Source organism: Pseudorca crassidens, chromosome 8, assembly GCF_039906515.1.
Source record: "Pseudorca crassidens isolate mPseCra1 chromosome 8, mPseCra1.hap1, whole genome shotgun sequence".
Classification (NCBI taxonomy): domain Eukaryota; kingdom Metazoa; phylum Chordata; class Mammalia; order Artiodactyla; family Delphinidae; genus Pseudorca; species Pseudorca crassidens.
The window spans coordinates 85,234,989-85,255,006 of NC_090303.1; the positions used below are offsets into that span (position 1 = coordinate 85,234,989).

Genomic DNA, 20,018 nt, shown 5'->3' on the forward strand with positions numbered 1-20,018 from the left:
CAGATATTTTTACAGTCCCTGTGGTTTCATTGTCAAATTTTCCTTTTACGTTTTTCAGTTAGTCTATTATTTGCCCCAACCATTATCCAATGAGTGAGGCAGCTGTGAAGTTAAACAATTACCTCTAATTGTTTTTGACAACTGTCTTGGGGAAAAGGTTTTTTGCATTGGATGAACCCCGAGTCAGTCAAATAAAGACAACCTTGCAAGTGGGATCTCCCAGGAACCACCAGATAGGTCAAATAATGACAGTTCTTTATGAATGAGCTTTGAAGGAGCTCCAACTCCATTCTGCCCCTCTGATAACTGCCAGGCTGCTGGTTTTCACTGTAATTGTGGGCTATTGGTTTCCAAGACAACTATGGAGCTGGAAAGAAGTGCATGGGAATATGGCAAATTAAATTATTATACAAATTATCATACAAATCTCAGTTCTTACTGAGATTCAGCTTTTTTTTTAATAAATACTTTTTGGATTACTGTAACCTTTTGTTTATTTTCCAGAGTTCTGAAAAAGTTGATTCTGATTATTTTTGCTAGTTTTTCATTGTTTTTGTGGAGGAGAGAATTTTGAGGTTCTTAGCCCACTATTTTTGCTAACATCACTCAGTAGTAGTAATTTCTAGGTGAAGGTGTTTTATTTTGTAGTTTTGGTTTGTCAACATTTTCTTATTTTTCACAATACACATGTGATGTGTCTGCAATAATTGGTGGTCATTTACATAAAGAAAAGGAAATAAAATCTAAAACTAAAGTCCATGAAATTTTAGTTGCCATCTCAGTGTATTTGGCTATTTAGGGACCATAAATTAGGTACTTTATATTCTTTTAATTTTCTCTTATTAGTTATCATTGTCAATTTACCTCTAATGACTAGAAATAAAATCTTTAAAATGAAAAGTCTACTTGCATTTTTGTGGGGGCAGCAAAGAGAATGGTGTGGTGACTGTGACTCTTCAGTTAATTTTGAGAGAGAACTCCTTGGGGCAGAGGAGTCATCATTAGAGTGACTGTATGTCCTGGTTTTCCTGGGATAGTCCCAGTTTAAACCTGTTATCAAACTGTAATAATTAATAACATGCACTTTACATTCTCAGGTGTCCCAGTTTGGATGATAAACTTCATGACCACTCTAGTTATTGACAGCAGCAGGAGGTGAGGAAGCCAGCGGATGACTCAGGAACTGCTGCAAGAAGAGAACACATGGGGTGCCAGTCTAGTACCAAGAATGGACCTGGGGATGAACAGTTGAAAGTCCTGAGCATGACTCTCCAACAAATTCACAGAGGTTTCCACCACAGTTTCTCAAGTATTTCTTGGATCGCCATCTTGGGTGAGTTCTTGATTCAAACTGATTCCTCCTGAGTTACTACAAAGCAATCATTAGATGCTCCTCCCAACTGCTTTGACTAACGGTAATTTGGGCCCATCTCCAGACTCTTGCAGGCATTTCCCATTTACTACTGGTTAGAATAGCCACATGGGCTCTTGAGTTGGCATTTGTGGTGCTGAGTTATCTGGTGAAGGAAATCCTGCTGTAATGGTCTTCTTGGTGTTGGGGCTTTGCTGAAGCTTCTTTGAAAGTGCAGGGAAAGAGATTCACATTGGCTATAGGAACTTAGGTAAGTAATCAGGTTTGGAAGAACAGAAGCTGAGTCCTGTTGCCTAGAGATTAGTGAGAGCAGGTTCCTGGGATTTAGGGTGGCTGTTAAATGCAAAATCTGGCTGTGGTGATTTTGGATGCCTCTGGTTTGAGAGCAGGCAGCATATTTCAGTAGCTTCTTAAATTTTTGGAGGAGAGGAGCATGAGACAGGAATTCTCCTTGTCTGGGGCAAATATCTGGCTTTATTATGAAAAAACTGCTATCAATATTCATGTATAAGTCTTCTCTTCGGTAAACAGGTGTAGAATTGCTGGTTCATATGGTAAGTGTATGTTTAACTTCATAAGGAATTGCCAAACTGTTTTCCAAAATGGTTATACCATTCTACCTTGTCGCCCACAATATATGAGTTCCAGTTTCTCCACAACTTCTCCAACACTTAGAATTGTCACTTTAAAAATTTTTAATCATTCTACTGAGTGTGTAGTTGTAAATTATTGTAGTTTTAGTTTGCATTTCCCTGATGGCTAACTTTTTGTATATCTTTTCATGTGCTTATTGACTAATTATCTTATTTTGTAAAAATCCCTTCAAATCCTTTGCCCATTTTTAAATTGGATAGTTTGTCTTCTTACTAATAAGTTGTAAGAGATCTATAGATATATTCTGGATTCAAGTCCTTTGTCTGATATATGTGTTGTGAATACTTGCCTTTTGGGGTATCAATTATTATTATAAAGAGTATTTTTCAAGGTTTTTCCTCATTTCATCTTGGTTGTCAAATTTATTGGCATAAAATTATTCAAAATATTATTATCCTTTTAACATCTTTAGATCTGTGGTGATAACACCTTTTCATTCCTGATATTGGTGATTTGTGTTCTTTATCCCTGGATCAGTTTAGCTAAGGGCTTCTCAGTTTTATTTATCCTTTCCAAGAAGCACTTTTTACTTTGTTAATTTTTCCATTATCTATCTCTTTTCTCATTTGTTAATTTCTGCTCTTATCTTTATTATTTCTTTTCTTTTATGGTCACGGGCTTGCTTTGCGCTTCTCGTTCCAGTTTCTTAAAGTGGAAGCTTAGGTCATTGATTTCAAATCTTTCTTTTTCTGATAAGGTAAAAGTTTTCCTATAAGCACTGCCTGAGTAATATGTTGTATTTTCGTTATCATTCAGTTCAAAATATTTACTCATTTTCCCTGTGATTGCATCTTCAATCCAAGAATCATTTACGTTTGTTGTTTAATTTCCTTCTCTTTGGGGTCATGATAACCGTATGAAAGAAACAAACTCCAACTGACATTTGATTTAATGTTAGACATCTTTCAGCCTTATTGCTTGCCTGTGTTTGTTGCCTCCTGTAGCATCCTGATAAAGCTCACTCACGCCCAAGGCCCACAAGCACAGGTGACCTCTTGCTGCCTCTTTGCCTCTTTTCATGCCAGGTGGAACCTCTTTCAAACTTTACACTGACAGGTATTTCCCTTTATGAAATATTGCACACTCACTATCCATTCTTTCTCTCTGTTCTGGATTTTCACTCAGAGAGAGCAATCCTCCCCACCACTCACCTTGGGACTTCTACACTATGTGAGTAATTATTTCTTTGACCATACCAAAGGATCACTGTCATACTGACATCCAAACATCAAGTTGGAGAGTCTCCATGTTGTGGTGGAGTTGCTATAATAGGGGTTTTATTGAGTTCTAATTTAACGCCTTTGCAGTCAGAGAATACGCTCTATAATTTCCATCCTTTTACATTTGGTGAAACTTATTCTATGGCCCAACATATAGTTTATTGTGGTGACTATACCACATGAACTTGAAAAGAATAGCTTTTCTAAAATCATTGGAAGTAGTGCTCTGCAAATGTCAATTGGGTCAACTTGGTTAATAGTGTTGTTCAAGTCTTCTGTATCTTAACTAATTTTCTGTCCTTTTGCTCTATTAATCATTGAGAAAGGAAGGCTGAATTCATAACCACAATTGTGAATTTGTATAATTTTTTTTAGTTCCATTAGTTTTTCTCTCATATATCTTAAAGCTCTGTTGTTAGATGCAAACATATTTAGTCTTACTATGTCCAGGTGACTTGATTATTTTATCATTATGAAATGTCCTTATGACAGGAAGAAGTCTAAGATGACCCACAAAATTTCCTTCCCCTCTGGTATATATAACCTGAATAATCTCCAGGGCTGTTGATGTGATGGGTTTTACTCCGTGGGTTAGGTTTTATTGGCACTATTGACCTGAGACTGGGAGATTATCTGGGTAAGACTGACCTAGTAACACAAAAAACAAAGTTTTCTCCTGCTGGCCACAAAAGAGGAGTCTGAAATTTGCAGCATGAGAAGGATTCAGTGCCCTTCACTGGCTTGAAGATGGAGGGTACCACATATCAAGGAATGACGGTATCCTCTAGGAGCTGAGTGAGACCCTGGCTGACAGCAAAGAAACGGGGAACTTAGTTATACAACCACAAGGAACTCAATTCTTCCAACTACAAGAGTGAACTTGAAAGCAGATTTTTTTTCCCCCAGAGCTTCCAGATGAAAACTCAACCTGGCCAATTTGAGCCTTGTGATATCTTGACTAGAGAAGCCAGCCATGCCATGCTTGGCTTCTAATGTACAAAATGTGAACTAATACATGGGTATTGTTTTAAGCTGCCAGGCTTGTGGTAATTTGTTATGCAGCAACAGGAAACCGGTATGGTCCTTCTTTATCTCTTAGCAATATTCCTTATTCTAAAGTCTACTTTCTCTGATATTTATATAGATGCTCCAGATTTCTTAAGATTAGTGTTTGTATGTTATATTTCTCCATCTTTTTATTTTAGTCTAACTATTTCTTTGTATATCAAGTCATTTCTTGTAGTCATCAGATAGTTAGGCCTTGCTCTGTTATTCACTCTGACAAGCTCTGCCTTATAATTGAGTATTTACATTTAATTTAATTACATATATTGTCTGGCTTATGTCTACCATCTTGCTACTACTTTTCTATTTCTTTCATCTGATTTTTGTTCTCTTTTTCTGCCTTCTTTTGCCCTAATTGCATATTTTTTAGTGTTTCATTTTATTTCCTCTAATGCATTACTGGTTATGCCTCTTTGTTTTCTGTGATTGTCCTATGTCTTATAATATCCGTCTTTAACTTGTTACACTGCACCTTCAAATAGTATTATATTTAATATTAAGTGTGAAACTATATACTTCTACATACCCCTACTGTCATTTGCACTCTTGTTGTCATATATTTCACTTCTACATATATAAATCCCACAATACATTGGTAATAGTTTAGTTTAAACAGTCAAATATGCTTTAAAGAAATTACAAAAGTGAGAAAATTAATTTTTTTTAACCCACATACTTGCCATTTCTGATTCCTCTGTGTGTGTGTGTAGATCTGAGGTTTCCTCCTTCAAGAAGAAATCATTTTCCTTCAGGTATTATTTTCCTTCAGATTGAGAAATTTCATTAACATTTCTTGTAGTATAGTAGTGTTGGAGACAAATTATTTCAGCTTTGTGTTTGTCTGGAAATGGGTTATGTCACCTTCATTAGAAAAAAAAACCTTTATATTTTGGAATAACTTTAGATTTATAGAATAGTTGCAAAGATAACAGAGAATTCTCATAAGTCCCTCACCATTTCTTCTATTTTTAACATCATACATTTGTCAAAACTAAGAAACCAACATTGATATATCTTTATTAACTAAATTTTAGGACTTTTTCCATTAATATCCTCTTTCTGTTCCAACATCCTATCCAGGATGCCACACTGCACTTAGTAATCATGTATCCTTAGATTCCTTGGGTCTGTGATAGTTGCTCAGTCTTTCCTTGTGTTTTATGACCTTGACAGTTTGAAGGGTACTAGTCAGGTATTTTATTCAATGTTCTATATTTGGAGGTTTTTGTTCATAGTTAGACTGAAGTTGTGGGTTTTTGAAGGAAGACCACAGAAGTGAAGTGCCCTTCTCATCCCATCGTATCAGGAGGTACACGATGTCCACATGATATCACTGGTGGTGTTAGCCTTGATCACTTGGTTAAGGTGGTATTTGCCAAGTTTCTTCATGATATAGTTAACATTTCTCCCTTTCCATACTCTATTATTTTGAAATGAGTTGGAACGTCAAGAAAGGAAGAAATTAAATTTCACCTGCTGGAGTGGCATAGGCAATTAATAAATGTATTTGGAAGTGTCTTGTCACTTTCATTTTATTTCATTCATTCAATATTTTATTTATATCAGTATGGACTCATGTATATTTGCCTTGGGTTATAATCCAATACTGTTATTATTTTGTTGTTCAAATTGTTTCAGATTTTGGCAGTTGGGAACACTTTCAGGTTGGTTCCTATGTCCCTTTGTTAGGCCCCCCATCATTTTATTTTTTTGAGAATTTTCTTACTTTCTGTTACTTCAAGATATTGCTTTCTTGTATTTTCTTCACCCCAATCTTAGAATTCAATCATTTCTCAAAGATGCCTGTTTTGTTTTATTTTACTTCGAAAATGGTACATGGAAACTAAAATCTCAGCACTGGGTTTATTCATTACTACTAGGATGCTTTTTGGTCCTCTCAGCAGACAGAGCTGCATAATTTATTTATGTATACTAACTAATAAATACAAGTATATCTATGATTGTTTCTGCATGTGTGTATATGTGTATATATATACATACATATATATAAAAGCACAGATGAGTTCATATATATAATACATACATGAGCTCATATTGCTGCCTCTGCCTTCAAAACCAGCACTGTAAGTTTCATTTTAACTTTCCTTTCTTCTCTGTAACTTCCCTTGTCATAGTGAGGAACCTGATTCCCACCATCCACCATCCATTTACTTAGTTGTTCATCTTCGATATACATGTAAAGCAATTTTAGAGTTGTGAACCTGTACTCCAATGAGAAACAAATTTACCAGGTAAAATTCAGTTTTTATGCATAGTTTCTTTTGTCTTTAGCCTTAAAGCTTCTAGTCGAAATGCAGTTTCCAAAGTTACTTAAGGTCAGCTCCTTTTCTCCCTACACCCTTAAATGTGGTTATGGCATACATATGTAATACAGTTAAACTTATTTGTCACAGTTTACATTCCATCCTGGGATTCCCCCAACATCCCAGTTAATCTATATCTATAATTATTATTATGATTACTATAGTATTATAGTAATAGTAAGTCTTAAAATCAGGTAACATTTTTTTTCCCCCAAAATTGTTTGGCTATTCTAATTTCTTTGCCTTTCCATGTGAATTTTAGAATAAGCTTATAAAAATCTACAAAAAAGTTGACTGGGATTTTGTTTGGGACTGCACTGAATCTGTAGACCATATTTGATGGAATTAACATCTTAGCAATATTGAGTCTTCCAGCTCACAAGCATGGTACATCTTTCCATTTATTTAGATCTTCTTTATATCTTTCATAAATGTTTTTTAGTTTTCCACATACAGATCTTGTACGTATTTTATTAGATTTATACCTAAGTCCTTTTTGAGGGTGGTGCTATTGTCAATAGTATTGTTTTGTTTTAATTTCAGGTTCCAATTGTTCATTGCTTGTACATAGGAATACAACTGGCTTCTGTATGCTAAGCTTGTATCTTGCAATGTTGTTAAACTCAATTTTTAGTTTAGAGGTTTTTTTTGTAGATTCTGTGGGATTTTCTGGATATATAATCATGTTGCCTATGACTAGTTTGTTTATTTCTCTCTAATCTGTATACATTTCTTTTTCTTACCTTATTGCACTAGCTAGGAACTCAAGTACAATGTTGAACAGGAGAGGTAAAGAGGACATCTTTGCCTTGTTCCAAATCTTATGAAAGAAAGCATTCAATCTCTTGTCATTAAGTATAATGTTACCTGTATGAGTTTTTGCAGGTACCATTTATTAGGTTAAAGAAGTTCCCTTCCATTTCTAGTTTCCTGAGAACTTTTATCATGAATCAATGTTGAATATTGTCAAAAGCTTTTTCTGCACCTACTGATATGGTCATATTATTTTTATCATTTAGTCTATTAATATGGTGAATTATATTGATTTATTTTCTTCCCACCTGTATTGAGATACTATTTACATATAACATATGTAAATTTAAGGTGTACAGTGTGATGATTAGATACATGTATATATTATAAAATGATTACCACAATAAGGTTAGTTAAGTTATTAACTAACACAATAATGTTAGTTAATATCTCTATCCCATCACATAATCATAATTGTTTGTGTGTGTGGTGATAACATTTAAGATCTACTTTCAAGTATATAATATAGTATTAATAATTATAGCTACTATTATAGTGATGACTTTTAAGTGTTGGTCCAGTCTTGTGTTCCTAATATGAACCCCACTTAGTCATATGTATTTTCCTTTTTCTCTATTGGTGGGTTCAGTTTGCTAACACTTTGTATCTAATTCATGAGAGATATTAGTTTATAGTTTTCTTTTCTTGAAATCAGTCTTTGTCTGATTTTTGTATTTAGGATAATGCTGGTCTCATAAAATAAGTTGGGAAATGTTCCTTCCTTTTTTATTTTGTGTAAGATAGTATGCATAGTTATAGTGTTATTTCTTCTTTAAATATTTAGTAGAAGTCACATTGAAACTGTCTTTTATAGGGTTTAATTGGGGGCAAGTTTTTGTTTAGTTTTGTTTTTTTGCGGTACGCGGGCCTCTCACTGTTGTGGCCTCTCCCGTTGGGGAGCACAGGCTCTGGACGCTCAGGCTCAGCGGCCATGGCTCACGGGCCCAGCTGCTCCACAGCATGTGGGATCTTCCTGGACCAGGGCATGAACCCGTGTCCCCTGCATCGGCAGGCGGACTCTCAACCACTGCGCCACCAGGGAAGCCCGGGGGCAAGTTTTAAACTACAAATGTATTTTCTTTAATAGATATAAGGTTATCAGAATTATCCTTATCTATTCCTTCTGTGGTGAGTTTTGGCAATGTGTGTCTTTCAAGGAGTTGGTCCACTTTACCAAACCTTTTGAATTTTGAGACATAGAGTTGTTTTATCTTTTTAAAAGATAATTGCCTAATTATCTTTTTAATATCAAAGGGGTCTCTCTTCTTTTATTCCTAATATTGGTAATTTTTATCTTCTCTCTTTTTTCTTGGTTAGCTGTGCTAATATTTGGTTCTTACTGGGGAGTAGGGGACATCAGAGAGCAACAACATGCCTAGAAAATCAGTATGCAGTGAACTCAAGCACTGGTCTAAGAACACCTGTAGATTTTTGACTCTCAATGAAAAATTGAATTTCTTGGTATCAGGAGGGCTAGTGCTATTGATCCTGCTGGGGACCTCTGTACTGAGATGAATGGTGAATTTATGTTCTAGCATAATTCCTTGACAACCTGAGTTACTCTAGTTGCATCAATAAGTGGGTGCCTTTAAACGTGGATCTAGAATCTTTTGTGATAAGGGATTAATTAATGGTTCAAGGTCCTAGAAACTTGCTTAAGAGCCCCTTCTTTGGGATAGTTAAAAGCTGGATCTTTGGGAACATCTTTAAAGTAAATAAATCTGTAGCCATACTGATCAGAAAGAAAAGAGAACAAAAATTACCAATATCATGAATAAATGAAGGGATAACACTACAGCTCTAACAGACATTAAAAAGATAATAACATTTATGAAAAGATGTATGCCAATAAATCTGACAATGATTCAAACTACCAAATCTTTCTCAAGAAGAAATTGGTAACCTGAATAGTTCTGTATCTATTAAAGAAATAGAATTTGTAGGTTTAAAAATCTTCCTTCCCCGCAAAACAAACTAACTGACCAACAAAAACGCTCCAGGCCAAATAGCCTCATTGAGGAATTCTACCAACAATTTAAGGGAGAAAAATACGAATTCTATACAAAATTTTTCAAAAATGGAAGAGGAAGACATTTCCTAATGCATCTTATTAGGCCAGTGTTACCTGGCAAAGACATTATAAGAAAAGAAGACTGGATATCAGTATCTTTCATGAATATAGTCACAAAAATTTTCACAAAAGTTTAGCAAATCAAACCCCAATCAAATAAAACATCATTTGAATTTACTTAAGAGGAATATGTCCACACAAAGCTTTGTATGTGAATGTTCATAATAGCTTAATTTGTAATACCTCAAAATGGAAACAACTCAAATGTCCATGTACAGATGACTAGATAAATGAGTAAATGAATAGACAATTGATGGCTATATAGTTGATTCCATATAACTATGGGATACTATTCAGCATTGAAAAGGAACAAAGTAACAATACAAAAACATGGATAGATCTTAAAATCATTATGTTGAGTGAAAGAAATCATCCAAAAAAGAGTACATACTCACAATTTTATTTATATAAAATTCTAGAAAAGTCTAACTAACCTACAGTGACAGAAACTGGATCAGTGATTGCCTGGGGATGGGTATATAGGAGGTGAGGGAAAGAAAATAAATGCATCACAAAACAGCAGGAGGAAAATTTGGGGGTGACAGATAATGTTCATAATCACTAACTAGATTATTTTAAATATTTGTGATTTGTTATATATCTGTTATATCTCAAAAAAATTATTAAAAATTCACCCCCCAAAAAAGAGAGAGGGCTGAGGAAAGCTTTTTTTTTTTTTTTTTTTTTTGCGGTACGCGGGCCTCTCACTGCTATGGTCTCTCCCGTTGCGGAGCACAGGCTCCGGACCCGCAGGCTCAGCGGTCATGGCTCACGGGCCCAGCCGCTCCACGGCATGTGGGAGCTTCCCAGACCGGGGCATGAACCCACATCCCCTGCATCGGCAGGCGGACTCTCAACCACTGCGCCACCAGGGAAGCCCTGAGGAAAGCTTTTAAGTGGACTTGGTCTCTGGCAGTCATCCATCTCTGGCTCACCCACTTGCCTAGTTCTCATTCTTGGGTTTCCTAGTACCTTGATCCTCCCTCATTTTGACTCTGTATCTTAGCTTTTATTTCCTATTGCGGCATCAGCAGTTTATGGGGTTAGAACTTGGGGACGGTACTAGGTCTTTTCACTCTTTCCCTTAAGCCCCTGTTATATCCCTAGTTTACTGTCTGTCATTTTCAACGCTAACACCATTACCAAAGCAACGGTTTTTGTTCCCTCTATACATCCTGTATATAGTCTCTGCCCCCACAGGCTGAGGTCCTTCCATTGCCTCTCTATAAAACCAAAAGTTTAATGGTAGCAAGAATTGCAGTCAGTTTACTTTCTAGTGCCCTTGAGTTTTTAGCCTTAAAACTCCTTCCTTGGATTGCAGACACTTGAAGACAGTTTCACCTCTGAAGATGGTCCAGGGCCCTACATCCAGGGCTTTGGGCCCCATCTCTTTTGAGAGGGTGGCAGAAGACCTCTTTTCCTTCATATTCAATTTTCCTTCTTTTTCTGAGAATCATTTTAACCAATTTCACAGCCTCCAGCTGCTTCATCTTGAGAGCAGAGAGTGCTACACTAATAGCAGGCAGTCCTCCCAGAGCAATTTATGGCTTCACAGCTCTGAAAATTACAGTCATTTACAGTCTTCTCCATTAGTGCCCTGACCCCATCCAGTTATGTCTGCATGTTTTTGGTTCCTGATGTCTAAAGCTTCTTGTTGCTTTACTACCTGATTTCCGCAAGCTGAAAATGTACTTCTTCCATTTCCTGGGGGCCTTCTAACCTGTATACCTGTTCAATATTCAGATCATAGGGTCACCTTTGTTTGTTTTCTGTTATTGGGTTCACTAATTCTATTATAAACCTGTCATTTTCCAGAGCTAGTTCTGTGATAAGAGAAATTATCAGTGAATTCTGATTCTTCCTAAAGTCCTATTACTTAGGCTAGCCCTGTCTACCTCTCTTCTATGAGCTGTGTAGTTTTGTTTGAACTTCTCCTATCAGTCCAACACCAGTGTCAAACCCAGACATGGCTTCTTGTGGCTCCCCTTCAGTGAGTCTCACCATTTATTCACCCATCTAGGCCAACCCAGAGGTTTAAGGGAGCCCTGCTCCCTGGCTTGTTGGTCTAAGCAGCCATTAAAGGCAAGCCAGGGATGCTCCAGTAGAGTTGTTCTCAAACTTTAGAGTGCATTGCTTTCACTTCGAGGGCTTACTGAAACACAGACTGCTGAGCCTATCCCCAGGGTTGCTGATTCAGGGGGACGGACCATTTGCGTTTTACCAAATTCCAGATGATGCTGATGGTGCTGGTCAGGGGACTACACGCTGAGAACCACTGCTGTAGTCCATTCTCAGCAATTGCCCAAGGCAATATATTATCCACCTGTCCCTCTTCCTCTTTCCTTTGTTATTGGCTATTGTTTTTAGCTTCACATCTGTCCTCTGTGCACATCCCAGGCTTGGTTCTCCCAGTTGTCCCTTACTCCAAGCCCTTTGACCGATCTTCCTGGCTTTTTCTGCTCCAGGAAGTCCCTTCTCTAGCTCCAGTCTCTCGGGGTTCCTATTTCAGTATCAAAACCCTTAGCCACTTTGAAGAGGGTGTCCAGACCTACTTTGACCAAGTCTTAACCCCCAAATCTCCTGGCCATGGTTGCCCAATCCATTTCCCCTCAATCATTGCCTTGCCTTGAAACTAGCTAATTATTACCTCTGAATTTTATGCTAAATAGCTCTGGACTTCTCCCTCTTAAATCTGCCATCTCAAGTTATTATCATGGGCACCAAGAAGGAAGCTCCCTGGATTTATTTTTATTATTATTTCTCTATCAATAGCTCTCTGAAAGCACATTTCAATAGTACATTCTAGAATAGAGGCTAGGAGATAGTCAAGTGTATCTCAGTTTCTGCTCTAACACATTTCTCTTTTTTCTTCTGTTAAATCTCTTGAGTGTCTGATCGCCCATCCAAACCCAGAAACAACTAAAATATCTTCCTTCTTCCTATCTTCATTATTCAAAGCAGTTAAATCTGTATTTATCCTTTTAAGTACATTTGTTTCATGCAGTATAGTCTGGTTTCTAAGATATCAACCATCCCAGGCAGTGCCTTTTTTCTTCTTTCTCCCTTAAGCCCCTGTTATTTTCCTGTTTGCCATTTCTAAGCTAAGACTGTCTCCAGGGCAACGGTCCTCTGCTCACCAGTGGGGCCTCAGCTCCTGGCACACCCCCCTCAGCGAAGGCCCCTCCACTCTCTATGTGCAAATTGGATTTCCAGAACCTAATGCTCCAGGTGCAGGTTGATTGTTTTTTTCCTTTTTTTGGCCTTTGGGTTTATAATTATTTCATTTCTTCATCCACCTCAGTTCAAGAATCTATATTTCCAATTTAATTCTCTCATTCTGCTCCACCTCCCCTGTTCCTTGCCCTCTAAAATTCACCATAATGGCCAAGACTTATTAAGATTTCGAGGGTCCCCACCCAGGAGAGACAGAAGCAGGAGTGTCCTTTGCTATCCTGTGGTCAGGTTGTAGATGTCCTGCTAATTGCCATGAGCTTGTCTTTCTCCCTGTCTTCTTTTTTTTTTTTTTCTGAGATATAATTAACATATAACATTATGCAATGTTTAAATTTAAGATGTATAAAGTGTAGGTTTGATACATTTAAATATTGCAATATGATGACTACAGTAGTGTTAGCTCATTCCTCTGTTTTTAAATAAAGTCCTCCTGGGGATAATTTTCAGTCATCCCAGAGTGCATAAAAGGAAGGACCCATCCTGTCCTTCACTGCAGTATTCTCAGTTCCTCAGAATGCTGTGATCTGTGATAAAATTTTTCTTCTGCCTTGTGATGAAAAAAAAAAAAAAAAGACCAGGTGCCAGCTAATGGTCCTTTTCTGGAGAAGGGCTATCATTTCCATTTTGTCCTTTTTACTTTTGTGGTGTTAAAATGTCCTTTAATTTTTATGACCCTTTGTGGATCTCCCATATCTTATTAAACCTGTGAACTCTAAACCTTCTGGGCTCCATCTCTCTTCTCCACCAATTCTGAGGCAAAAAGCTGCTCACCAGAGCTTGTTGTTCAGAGATGAACTTCCCCTGACCCCAGAAATGGATGTGCCTCTGCGAGAACACTAGATTCCTACTCCTCAAAGAGATGCTAATCCAGACCCTAAGCCAGGGCAGGATCCCATGCTTTCCACATGAGATGTTACCCAGGAATGCAGCTGCTCTTAGGATTTACGTGAGCAGCCCTGAACCTCAGTCCCTTATGCATATACTAGCATTGGTTCTGCCAATCCCTCCAGATGTTAGCCCTGTCCTCAAAATCCCAAATCTTCCTGAATCCTTGCCTGGTTTCTTCTTCTGGCAAAGTGTCTGGACACTGTAAAAACCCCAAGAACATCCTTTATCCCCAGCCCTTATTCCTTAAAGAAATACTTCTCAAAGTTTTCCACCAAACAATTCCTAATGGCAGAGGAACCTGAATTCACATGAAGGAGAGAGTGAGAGGCAGCCTGAAGGGGTTATTGCAAGCAAGGAATTTGTATTTTATCTTAAAAATCACATGCAATTTTTGCATTCTACTTCATAATTCATTCTTATTTGTGTTAATATAAAAGTATTTAAAATTATTTACCATCAAGCACAAGTGGCCTGACACTTCAGAAGTGCAGTATCGTTATCCGGCAGCTTGATTCCAGGTAGCACATGGAAGCAACATCACGATCGTTTCAGCCATCCCCCTATCCCAGAATGGCCACATGGTGTGTCACATGGCCACCCTTGGCTTTACTTGGAAGTCCTTTTTTTCATCTCTAGTCAACCACCTATGTCGTTTCCCTCAAGGGATTACACAAATCTTCTCCAAGCCCTATCTTACCTCTACTCCATTCTACAAATTACCCTCTGTTTTGGCAAGGAAAGGGTTCCCCTTGGATGGCATCTTCCTTAACTCCTCCCTAATCCATCAGAGAAGGCTGATATGTGGGTCATGTAGTCAGCTTGGGCTGCTATAACAATTACCATAGAACGGATGACTTACACAATGAAGGTTTATTTCTTACAGTTCTGGAGGCTGGGAAGTTCAAGATCAAGGTGCTGGCAGATTCAGCGTCCTGTGAGGGCCTGCTTCTTGGCTTATAGATGGCCACCTCCTCACTGTATCCTCACATGGTGGAGAGAGAGTGTTCTAGTCTCTTTCTCTTCTTAGAAGGAAATTAATTCCATCATGGAGGCTCCACCCTCATAACCTCATCTAAACCTAGCTACCTCTCAAAGACTCTACCTCCTAATATCATCATATGGGGGGTTAGGGTTTCAACATATGAATTTTGGGGGGACACACACATTCAGTTCATAACAGTGGGCTTTATGCTATGCTCTGTTAGAAAAGCACCAGAAGATATTTCCTTGGGCTCTGTTATTACAAAGATTAAAAGCAAAATAACTTTTTCCTTAATTCTAAAAGCAGTATATTGTAGTAGTCATCTGCTGTTTATGCCTGCTAAGCTGCCTTTATTCTGATATCAGACCCTCTTTTTTTTTTTTTCTCTCCTTTTGGGAACCACTCTTCAGTATGGGGCTGAGACCACCCTGCCCTTGCTCAGCTCCATGCATGGTCCTGTTACCCATGCCTTGCCATCAGGGTGCCAGGGCTCAGGGAAGGAAATGTGTCCCAGCTGCATCTTTAAGAGTTGGCTCAGGACTTTTCCTGGTGTGACTTTTCCTCTGGGGTTGCTAAGCTATTAGGCTGCTGTGTCATCCTCACAGTGAGAGAGACAGTCTGAGAATGAAGCCAATGCAGGGGAAGGAAGAACCAATAGATGAGGAAAGCTTCATTCTCAAAAACTTCAGTGGAGCACCTAGATCCAGCTATGTCTGAATCTACCCCCAGATGACACAATAAATAAATGAACTAGTGACACAATAAACCAATAAATTTTGCCTTTTCTTAAATTAGTTTATGTTTCTGTCACTAGCAATCATAAGAATCTTGACTAATATAGAAGTCTCTTTGGGAAAAGATAAAACATTATAGAGTATATAACAAAGTGAAATAGAAGTTGAAAGTCTTTTGTAATTTCTTCTCCATTGTTAAGAATTTAATGTACATTCTTCCAGACTTTTTCTAAACTTATACTAAATATTTTTACATCACCTTAAAAATCAGCTTTACTGAAGTATAATTCACATACAATAAAATTTAATAAGTTTAAGTATACAGTTGACCCTTGAAAAACATGGGTTTGAACTGCATGGGTCCACTTATATGCAAATTTTTTTCACTAAATTTGTACTACAGTACTACATGATCTGGGGTTGGTTGAATCAAGGATGTGGAGGGCTGGCTGTAAATTATGCTTGGACTTTTTTTTTTTTTTTGCGGTACGCGGGCCTCTCACTGTTGTGGCCTCTCCCGTTGCGGAGCACAGGCTCAGCGGCCATGGCTCACGGGCCCAGCCGCTCTGCAGCATGTGGGATCTTCCCGGATCGGGGCATGAACCCATGTCCCCTGCATCAGCAGGAGGATTCTCAACCACTGCGCCACCAGGGAAGCTCCTATGCTTGGACTTTTAACTGAGTAGAGGATCAGTGCCTCTAACTCCCATGTTGTTCAAGAGTTAACCGTATATTGTATATATTAGCCATTTCACCACATTCATAATCATGATATAGAGAATGTCTCCACCACCCCCAAAAGTTTGGGGGTTTTATGTAAATGAAATCATATAGTTTGTAGTCTTTTTTGTCTGGCTTCTTTCACTTAGAATGCTTTAAGAAACACCCACATTGCTGCATGTATCAATAATTTGTTTCCTTTTATTGCCGAGTATCATTCAATTGAGTGGATATTGTATAATTTATCCATTTACAAGTTGAAGGGTTTTTCTAGATTTGACTGTTATAAATAAAATTGCTCTGAACATTCAACAAGTCTTTATGTGAGCATACATTTTCATTTCTCTTGGGTAATACCCAGTATCAGAGTAATTGAGTCCATATAGTAAGTATGCTTTATAAGAAACAGCCTGTTTTCCAAAGAGGTTATATAATTTCATATTCTCATCAGCAATGTATGAGAGTTTCAATTGTTCCACATCCTTGTCAACACTTGGATTGTTAGTCTTTTTAATTTTAGTCACTTTACTGGGTCTGAAGTAGAATTACACTGTGATTTTAGTTTGCATTTCACTAATGATGAATGATGTTAAGCATTTTTTAATGTGCTTATTTTCCATTCATATGTCTTCTCTGGTGAAGTGTCTGTTGGCATCTTTTGCTCATTTAAAAATTGGGCTGTTTGTCTTCTTACTGAGTTGCAGGATCCTTATATATGTTGTATACAAGTCCTTTATAAGTTATATGTATTGTGAATGCTTTCAGTGTGTCACTTTCCTTTTCATTTTTATCACAATGTCTTTTGAGAACAAAAGGTTTTAATTTTGATGAAGTCCAATTTATCATTTTTCCTGTTAGGTTTTATATTTTTATGTCCTAGTTGAGAAATATTTGCCTAACCAAAGCCCACTAAGACTTTCCTCTCATGTTTTCTTCTAGAACTATTATGGTTATAGTTCTCATAATGTTTAGATCTGTAATCCATTTTGAATACATTTTTTATGTAGGCTATAATTTATTTTGAATTCAATTTTGTAAATGGAGTGAGGTAAGATTCCAGGTTCACCCCCCCATTTGTGTGTATGTATATATGTGTGTGCTGCCTATGGATATCCACTTGTTCTGGTATTATTTTCTGAAAATATTATCTTTTCACTACTGAATTACCTTGGCACCTTTGTTGAAAATCAAATTACCATGCATATGTGGGTCTATTTATGGACTCTCTATTCTGTTACATTGCTCTACATGTCTGTTTTTACAATTACATCACCTTGTCTTGATTACTATAGTTTTATAGTAAGTCTTGAAATAAGGTAGTGTAAGTCCTCTAACTTTGTTCTCTATTTTAAAAACCATTTTGGCTATTCTACGCTTTTTGCATTTCCACATAAACTTTACAATCAGCTGTTACTTTCTACAAAAAAGTCTGCTTGGGGCTTCCCTGGTGGCGCGGTGGTTGAGGGTCCGCCTGCCGATTCAGGGGACACGGGTTCGTGCCCCGGTCCAGGATGATCCCACATGCTGCGGAGTGGCTGGGTCCGTGAGCCATGGCCGCTGGGCCTGTGCGTCCTGAGCCTGTGCTCCGCAGCAGGAGGGGCCGCAGCGGTGAGAGGCCCGCGTACAGCAAAAAAAAAAAAGTCTGCTTGGCTTTTTTTTTGTGATTGTGTCAAATCTGTAGGTCAGTTTGGAGAGAATTGCTATTTTAACAATATTGAGCCTTCTAACCCATGAACATGATATAACTTCACTTATTTAGATCTTCCTTAATTTTTCTCAGTGATGTTTTCAGTGTACAAATCTTGTAATGTTTTATTTAATTTATCCCCAAGTAGTTCATAATTTTGGATGTTACTGTAAATGGTATTTAAAAATTCATTTTATAATTGTTCATTGCTAGTAAATAGACACACAGTTGATTTTGTATATTAACCTTGTATTCTATAATCTTACTAAACTCACTTCGTGGTTCTGGTAACTTTTCTGTAGATTCTTTAGGATTTTCAACATATACAATCATGTTGTATATAAATAGATTTTGTTTTACTTATTCTTTTTCAATACGTATGACTTTTATTTCTTTTTCTTGCATTATTCCACTGTCTAGGGCCTCCAGGACAATGCTGAACAGAAATGTGGTAAGTAGAAATCCTTGCATTGTTCCCTATATTAGGAAGGAAGGCATTAGGAATAATGTCAGCTGTAGGTTTTTCATAGATGTCCTTAATTGTGTTGAGGAAGTTTCGTTATTCCTAATTTGCCAAGAATTTTCATTAAAAATGGATTTGACTTTTGTCAAATGCTTTTTGCATCTATTGAGATGATTTTTCTTTTTTAGTTTGTTAATGTGGTGAATTACACTGATTGATTTTTGAATACTGAAACAATTTTACATTCCTTGGATAAGCCCCATTTAGTCATGATGTGTCATTCAATTTGTATGTTGCTAGATTTAATTTGCAAAACATTTGTTAAGGATTTCTGCATCTATGTTCATGAGGATATTGGTCTGTAGTTTTCTCTTCTTGTAATGCCTTTGTCTGGTTTCGGGAACAGAATAATGCTGGCCTTATAAAATGATTTGGGAAGTGTCCCCTCCTCTTTTATTTCTAGAAGACTGTGTAAAATTGGGATTATTCCTTCCTGAAATGTTTGGTGGCATTCACCAGTGAAGTCACCTATGCCTGGAGTTTTCTTTGTGAGGAGGTTTTTAACCATGAGTCCGATTTATTTGGTAGCTATAGGGATATTGTGTTCATTTCTTTCTTCTTGAATGATCTTTGGTAGTTTGTATTTTTTAAGGAATTTGTCTTTCATTGAAGTTGTTGAATTTATTGGCATAAAGTTGTCCATAATATTGCCTTTTCATCCTTTTAATGTCTGAGGATCTTTATTCTCTTCTCTTTTATTCCTGACACTGGTAAGTTTTGTCTTCTTTTCCCTGATTCATCTGACTTTTATTAATTTTATTGATCTTTTCAAAGAATTAGCTTTTATTTTCATTGATTTTTCTCTACTGTTTTTCTGTTTTCAGTTTCATCGATTCTGCTCTTTATTATTTCCTTCCTTCTACTTACTTGGGTTTACTTTGCTCTTCTTTTTACAGTTTCTTAAGGTGGAAGATTAGATTTTTCTTTTCTTTTCTTTTCTTTTTTTTTGCGGTACTCGGGCCTCTCACTGTTGTGGCCTCTCCCGTTGCGGAGCAGAGGCTCCGGACGCGCAGGCTCAGCGGCCATGGCTCACGGGCCCAGCCGCTCCGCGGCACGTGGGATCTTCCTGGACTGGGGCATGAACCCGTGCCCCCTGCATCAGCAGGCAGACTCTCAGCCCCTGCGCCGCCAGGGAAGCCCCGAAGATTAGATTTTTGATCTGAGACTGTTCTTCTTGTTAAATACCGTCAGCTCCCCTTATCTGTGGGATGGGCAGTTGGTTGAATGCAAGGATGAGGAACCCAGGGATAAGGAGGGCGAGCTGTACTACAGCCATTTTATAAAAGGGACTTGAGCATCCTTGGATTTTTGTATGGGGGTGGTGGTTTTGGAACCAATCCCCCCACAGGTACCAAGGGATGATTGTATTCATTGCTATAAATTTCCTTCATAGCACAGTTTTAGCTGTATCCCACACTTTTTTTTTTTTTTTTTTTTTTTTTTTTTGCGGTACACGGGCCTCTCGCTGCTGTGGCCTCTCCCGTTGAGGGGCACAGGCTCCGGGCGCGCAGGCTCAGTGGCCATGACTCACGGGCCCAGATGCTCCACGGCATGTGGGATCTTCCTGGACCGGGTCACGAACCCGTGTCCCCTGCATCGGCAGGCAGACTCTCAACCACGGCGCCACCAGGGAAGCCCTCCCACAAATTTTGATGTATTGTGTTTTTATTT

The 20,018-nt window shown here is 37.8% G+C and overlaps 1 protein-coding gene across 1 annotated transcript in view; it reads left to right on the forward strand.

The window, feature by feature from the left end:
• Nucleotides 1-1,113: 1,113 nt before the first annotated feature.
• MEST (mesoderm specific transcript) overlaps nt 1,114-20,018 on the forward strand; it is a 44,209-nt gene continuing 25,304 nt past the window's right edge. The window contains exons 1-2 of the mRNA XM_067747022.1: nt 1,114-1,333; nt 18,245-18,275. Of these exons, the coding sequence (XP_067603123.1) occupies nt 18,271-18,275 (5 nt within the window). The 5' untranslated portion in view covers nt 1,114-1,333; nt 18,245-18,270. The remainder of the gene's footprint in view (nt 1,334-18,244; nt 18,276-20,018) is intronic.